This window comes from Nicrophorus vespilloides, unplaced genomic scaffold (assembly GCF_001412225.1).
Source record: "Nicrophorus vespilloides isolate i.1.1-1 unplaced genomic scaffold, Nicve_v1.0, whole genome shotgun sequence".
Taxonomy (NCBI): domain Eukaryota; kingdom Metazoa; phylum Arthropoda; class Insecta; order Coleoptera; family Silphidae; genus Nicrophorus; species Nicrophorus vespilloides.
The window spans coordinates 1-6,880 of record NW_017096253.1 but is presented as its reverse complement, the minus strand read 5'-3'; the positions used below and the strand labels follow the sequence as shown (position 1 = coordinate 6,880).

Sequence of the window (6,880 nt, the reverse complement as noted above, 5' to 3'; positions counted from 1 at the left end):
GGCCACGGCAGACGACGAATCGCGTCTTTCGGCATCTCTGCCAACGCTTGGAATCTTCTTCGGGTCTGGTTTCTTTCCGTTGCGCTCTTCTGTTGGTTTGGTCAATTGCTGGCGCAGTTTGGATCTATCCTCGGGTTTCTGGTTTTGCGGCGGCTTTTCCCCGTTCGTTTTAGACTTATTCTCCTCTCCCAATTTGGGAATTCTTTTCGAAGGAGCGGAAACACCCTGTAACCGAGCCTGCTCCCTCTTCTCCTTTGCTTCCCTGATCTCCTTTTCACGTTCTGCCTCGCGTTTTTGTTTTTTGGTCAGAAGTCGCTCTTCATCCTTATCCTTCTTTTGTTCCACAACGATTGGTTCAAATTGTTTCTTCTCAGCTAACTTCAATAAGTCTAAAAAATATATTGTTATTAGATAGATAATAGTTTTGTTATTAGATGTATATATGAATTGATAAAAGAAATGATTCTATAATTACCTGAGAAATTGATTACTGGAGCAGCCTTCAGATGAGGCTTTTTCACCTCTTTCTTCTCTTCCCTTTTTTCCTCAACTTTATCATTCTCATAGACATCACTATTTTCTCTTTTCCTTTTCCTTCTATGTGGCTGATTAGCCTCCTCCTTTTCCTTCTCTAGAGCTGCTCTCACTCTATCCTTTGTGTTGCTTAGATTGGTGCTAACCTTTTTCTTGCCCAAACTGAATTTTGGTTCATCAGGCATTTTGCTGTACTTCTCCATCATCTTGTTGTAGAATTCTGATGCGCTCTGAGACACGTATCCGTAATCGTCCTCATCGGGTTGGCATGCACCTGCCAACGTGATGGCAGTGTTATCCGAATCTACGGCGTCCTGTATCACTGACTGGTTCGCCGATTTCGTTCTCTTTAGCATAACGTTCACCCTTCTGGTGGCCTTCTTGTCTTTGGATCTGAGCTCCAGCAGTTGATCCCTGCGTTTATTGGCATCGTTTGTCTTCTGCTTTTCCTCCAGTTCCTTTCTGGCAAGAAACTTCTGGATGTTCACAGAAAGCGTCTTCGAGCGCTGCTCCTTTTTCGGAGGCTCAAATTTGGTCGAATAATATTTAATCTAGAACAGAATGAATGCGACAATGAATATGAGTCTGGGTCGTAAATATTTGCATATATATACATACTTCTTTCTTTGAACCCTGGCCATTTTTCTGAGCCTTGCTCAGAAGCGTACCGAAATCCATAATTGTGATTAAAAATTGTGTGGTTCGACGATGAAATCTTGAAATATTATAGATTTAAGTTATGAGCACGGCCACTGGGATGTGGTACACTTCACTACCTTTAGATGATACTGACGAATTGAATACCACAAACAGCTGTTCTCACTGACAACTTGCTTCTGTCCTGTTCTGGTCCGAAGCAACGTATATATGCCCATCTCCTAGTACACCAGATCTGGGGATTTCCGTTGCCAACCCAAAAGTGGCGAGACGTGCGCATGCCCAAGATCACGTGGAGTGTGGTAAATTGAAATTATTGCACCTGCAATAAAAGTGAAAGTACAATTTTAAAATTTTATGATCGTTCATCTTAAACCATTACAGAATTTCTGGAAAAATTAAAATAATAATGCCCTAACACAAGTTTGGAAATACATTTTGGTGGAAAATTGAAATTATTGCATCTGCAATAAAAGTGAAAGTACAATTTAAAAATTTTATGATCGTTCATCTTAAACCATTACAGAATTTCTGGAAAAATTAAAATAATAATGCCCCAACACAAGTTTGGAAATACATTTTAGTTTTGCTTTCACAGGACACACAAATTATATTTATAAACTATAATCCGCTATAAATAAAAATGCAATGACAAAAAAGCAAAGATGGTTAAAAAAATACACAAGAATATATGTACAAAAGTCTTGTAAATGATGTGGCAGGTGAACATCCGGGACTTCTCGTCGCTACTTGCCACTCGTTATGCGAAACGTCGCTCGTTAAATGACTCATTTTGTTTTTAAGCTTTGAATTGAAGGTAAATGAAGATTAAAGAAAAATATTTCATAAAATGTATTATTTATTCGTTTCGTACATGTTTGGTTCGAAGAGGTTTCTAATGTAATTAATCTTATCTTCGCCATAAACTAAATCTTTCCACTCTTCAAAATGAGTCAAGTGTCGAACCTTCGTTTGGTACATGCCTCTCAGTTGCACATGCAGCTTTGTAAATGCCTTGGGTCTAATCAGCAGAACAGCGTATCTAGAATAAATGGAATCAATAGGCAAAGCGTTCGTCCGTGACCTGCAAGAGAATATGGTAGTGCTCACTTGACGTCCTCCTTGGCCTGAACAACGTAATCTATGTGACAACCGTACGGTGTTATGACATCGCTCAAGATATTCTTGGAGTTTTGGAAATACTTGATCAGGTAGAGTTTCACCTTGAAGGAGAAGCTGCGGTCGTAGAAGGCATTTTGTGAGACTGAAACAAGTTAAGTTAATTAGCATTTTCGTAGATTTTTCTTTGTATAATTTTTCATTTACTTAAAGTCGCCTTACGTTCAACCTCATCTATATACTTTTGATGAAACCAGGGCACGTTCGATTCCGGATAATCGATGCAGACAGTCCGATTAACATGAGTCTATTCTGCGTCTAATTTCTCTAGGAATTGCGGCGTGAAAATCTGCTTAATGAACGTGTCCGAAAGGTAATTAAAATAGCTTAATCCGAGGCAGCTCTGTATGTAGGAGAGATTCGGCATTCTTTCCTGGTCCCTTTAACACGTATGAAGTAAATCTGTGTTAAAATTTGCGTTCACATTTACCTGACGATTAAATCTGAGAAACTGTTGAAAAACTTTTCCGAATTCTTCGGAATCTATCCGCAATTGTAGCAGAGGTACATGACCTTTTCGGCGTTAACGGCCATCACGTAATTTTTGGATCCCGAGACATAATCGGCCATCGCGTCCAAAATGTTGGGCAGGAAGAAGTTGGATGAGAGAAGAGCATAGGACATATACTTGATGATCCTGGAGCACATGTCTTCGCTGTTAACTTTGGCTTGCATCAATTTCGACATCATGTGTTTGGAGCGACCAGCTCCCCGACACATCATCGTCTTGATCAGCAGTTGCAGCTTGCTCATATTGATCTCGTCCTCCTGCAGATCACGTTTGATGCACTTGTCGATGGTAGCATTAAAGATGTTCACGTACCGCGACTGCAGCAGTCGGTTCTGAGATTGATACAAACCTATCTGGAAGCTCTTGCTCAGATTATAACAGTCCACCGCGTTGATTTTCTGCCACTGGATGCTCCGTTTGTTCACCACGTGATTAAGAATGGAAACGTCGTTTCCATAGGCCAACACGAATGAAGAGAGCATCGCGAACCTCGCCGGGATATAATTGATGATGCCCTGCTCAATCTCACCTTCCAACCACTGCTTCAGCCGCTTCTCTAATTTTACGTGCCTCAGGTTCGTGCTCTGATGAAAGTTGATGTAGTTGTTGCAAACCTTAAGCAGATATGCGTTTTTGAACTCCAGGTTTTGCTCCATCACCTTGAGCAGTTTCGTCCAATAGGCTTTGCACATTAGCGGATCCGAGTTCTTCATGTAAAATAGCACCTTAAAAAAGTCCAGCAGGTTTTGACCCGACATGTCGTATTCCATGAACTTCTTCACAATATTAATGAATTGCAGCCGCTGCGAAGGCAACGAAAAGGACGCGATGCACGAGAGCAACTTCAAGCGCACCTCAAGAGACCCCGTCTGATCGCTGTCCAATTGATGTAAAAACTTTAACGCGCATCTTTGCGTCTCGTTCACAATCTCCGCTGGTTCATAGTTCTTCAGCAACACCTACAATCAAACCAGACATTTTACATCATCATCAACACTCGCAATCAATAAGAACCCACGTCGAAAACATTAATTAATTGATGCACATTCAGTATATTAATGTGGTTCTGCAACTGCATGATGCACTGGCTGATCAGCAATGTATTTCTGTACCTCCAATGTGGAAAATTCAAAAACATCACGACTTTCAGGATAGTCACATGTTCGTTCTTGTTGATCACCCCATTCTCAATCAGACCCCTCACTTTATTCTTATATTTCTCCAACACCTCTTCAGTGACTATCTTATTTAGATTATTTAAACAAATTGAAATGGACCTAATATCCTCAGCAGTATCACACTTATCTAAAACAAAACAGAAAAAAACCAATTATAATTTAAACAACAAAACAATGTTTCACTGCAATTAGTTATCAATAAAATTATAAATATGTGGTATAAGATTTTTGCAATAAAAGTATGAGGCTAAATTGTAATTGCTGAACACTGTTTGCGTATACCTAGAGGCTCCAACCACAGAAAAATCTTCACAAAGTTTCCTTTCCAACTCCCTAATTAATTTCTGCATAGTGTCATGTCCCACATCCACTCCAATCTTATACAAATATAGTAGAGTAGCACTAAGTACATTTGGATCATCAAATTCATCCTCCTTTATTGATTCCAACAAACTCTTGATCTCCTCCTGATTTAGCAGCTGACAAATATAATCATTCAAGAGTGCCTTGATCTCTGGTTTTTCATTTGTTATTGTATTTATGTGACAGAACATCTTTTGCAGATCCCAGAGCACAAGCACAATCTGTGCATGATGGGTGTAATCAAGGATATTGGAAAACTTGTTGACTAAGTTCAACACATCGTGCACGCAGGAGCACTTCTTGATGTCATTTATGAGGGGATCACTGGAATTTGGATAGAGAATGTCTTTCACCAGCATCGGTTGATCTTGGTTTAAAATATTATTGAAATACTCTTCAGAATCAAAGGCTTCATCATCGTTTATATAGCAGGATTCTTCATGGTATTCATGCAGTGCAGTGTTAGTGTGAAAGTTTCTGATGAAATTCGTGAAAATTTTAATTTCTTCGCCGCTAAAAATGTGGACGGTCTTAATTTGTAGCTTCTCATAAGCTGATAGGAAATCCATCGAAGAATCAGCATTTTATGATCGCAGTAATTTGAAATTTAAATTACACTTTTTCTTAGGTTAAGTTTTTGGACTACGCTCTGACTTCAGGGATGACCACCTTCGATAATATTTGTATTTGGCTAAACTACATCCTACCGTAAAATAATCACTCGAGCATTTTATTTTGAAAGAGGAATACAATTTATGAACTTTAGTCTAATAGGATTTCTGCTATTTATTATCATTTGATAATATATCAAATGTTGGACAACCCTGGAAAATAATGTATTGTATGCAATACATTTAAGCTAGAATATATTTAAAATTTTAATACAAAACCGTTTGCATTAGATTTATATATACTAAAAAAAACAGCAAAATGAGAAATGTTGAAATTAAGGCCAAAATTAGAGACATGGTCAAGATTTTAGCTAAAGCGAAGGAGTTGAGTGGTTCAGAGGGTGTCAGCATCCCTCAGCATGATACATTTTATAAAGCCCCTCTGGGAAGATTAAAATTACGCCGATTCGAGCTTAGTTAATTATTGTTCAGTGGATTCTTATTTGATTGCTTAAAATTTTCTCGTCAATATATTTAAAATATTTTGGTAATATGCTAAAATAAAAAAGAGTATGTGTTGAATATAATTATATATTCAATTATTTATTCGTAAAATTGCTCAATTGAAAAACCGAAACCGGTGTCGTGTGCTGGGATGGAATATCTCTGGACCTGGATATTTATTAATACAGCAAATTACAAAATAAAAAAAGACTCAATAGAATAGTATAAATATCACAAATCAAAAAAGTCAACTGATTCAAAGGGCTATTGACTATAGGTCCTTCTGCCCGTTCAAATTTTTATTTTGCGATATAAAAACTTTGATGGTAGTATGCCGGTGCTAAAATGTATATCGTTATATTTGATGTTTTACTCGATTTTAACTAATTTAAATTGTTTTTTTTTTCGATTTTAAATTTGAATTGTAACCGGAACCGAACCGAAACTGAACCGAGATTTTTAGACAAACCGAAGTTGCAACGATATATATTTACTTTGAACGTAACCGTAAAGAAATTAATTTCGGTTCACTCTATACTTTATTCTGATTGCTTAGATTAAAAAGGCGATTACAAAAATGAATGTCAATTGTAGTCTATACTCTAAAATTTTAGTAAAACTAATATAGTATGTACAATCATGCCTAGTATTTTTAATTTAGACAGGAAACGCAGAATTGATATACTATGATAGACCAGATGCGGAAGGACCGTCTCTATCTGAATTTGAGCTTCACGATGTCCAGGCACCGAATGTTAACTCTTTGAACAATGTTCTATCCAAAGCTTTGGGAACTATAGGGGACGTTAAAAAAATTCGCCAACTGTTCATAGTTGGTCAAACCAGAATTCATGTCGATAAAGTTGAGAATCTTGGAGATTTCATGGAATTAGAGGCGCAGTAAAGAATTTGCGTGATTTGCGATTAGTGTGTTCCAGATCAGTCCTCTGTATCGCAGCTCCGAGGCGCCATTGAGCGATGATGCTTACCAGACACATAAAAAACAGACGATGAACGAACTCGAGTAAACAAAAATAATTCCATCGCCTTCGAAAAATGTTTATAGATCAGACACATAAAAAAATACATGAATTTGCAAAACAAACTCTACAACGCAACATGAAGAGCGAATACATGAATATAAATATACGAAAGACAATGTGTGACACAATACTTGGTAATGAGAACAACCTTAAAATTGAAAATTCAAATAAATGCAACACACTAACTGTAATAACGGCTGTTGCCATATAAGAGAGGGGGAAAAGCAAATGTGAATCGAGTGTACGACTCTCTCACGTCTTTCCTTGACCAATAAAAAACTATGAAAACTTTTGTAAACC

At 37.6% G+C, this 6,880-nt stretch overlaps 3 protein-coding genes across 3 annotated transcripts in view; 1 reads left to right on the top strand and 2 right to left on the bottom strand.

Annotated features, from left to right (window-relative positions):
- LOC108556439 (protein SPT2 homolog) overlaps nt 1–1,212 on the bottom strand; it is a 2,140-nt gene extending 928 nt beyond the window's left edge. The window contains exons 1-3 of the mRNA XM_017912565.1: nt 1,153–1,212; nt 476–1,085; nt 1–389 (exon numbers count right to left, since the gene is read on the bottom strand). The exon at nt 1–389 is cut by the window's left edge and continues 928 nt beyond it. Of these exons, the coding sequence (XP_017768054.1) occupies nt 1–389; nt 476–1,085; nt 1,153–1,212 (1,059 nt within the window). The remainder of the gene's footprint in view (nt 390–475; nt 1,086–1,152) is intronic.
- Nucleotides 1,213–2,853: 1,641 nt separating this feature from the next.
- On the bottom strand, nt 2,854–4,991 carry LOC108556435. Its single transcript, XM_017912560.1, has 3 exons — nt 4,256–4,991; nt 3,900–4,186; nt 2,854–3,840 (listed from the first exon to the last, which is right to left on the bottom strand). The coding sequence occupies exons 1-3, from the start codon at nt 4,989–4,991 to the stop codon at nt 2,854–2,856; spliced, it is 2,010 nt and encodes a 669-aa protein (XP_017768049.1).
- Nucleotides 4,992–5,352: 361 nt separating this feature from the next.
- On the top strand, nt 5,353–6,441 carry LOC108556434. The gene is made up of 2 exons (XM_017912559.1): nt 5,353–5,436; nt 6,199–6,441. Exons 1-2 carry the CDS (start codon nt 5,353–5,355, stop codon nt 6,439–6,441), a joined length of 327 nt encoding a protein of 108 aa, XP_017768048.1.
- Nucleotides 6,442–6,880: the final 439 nt, after the last annotated feature.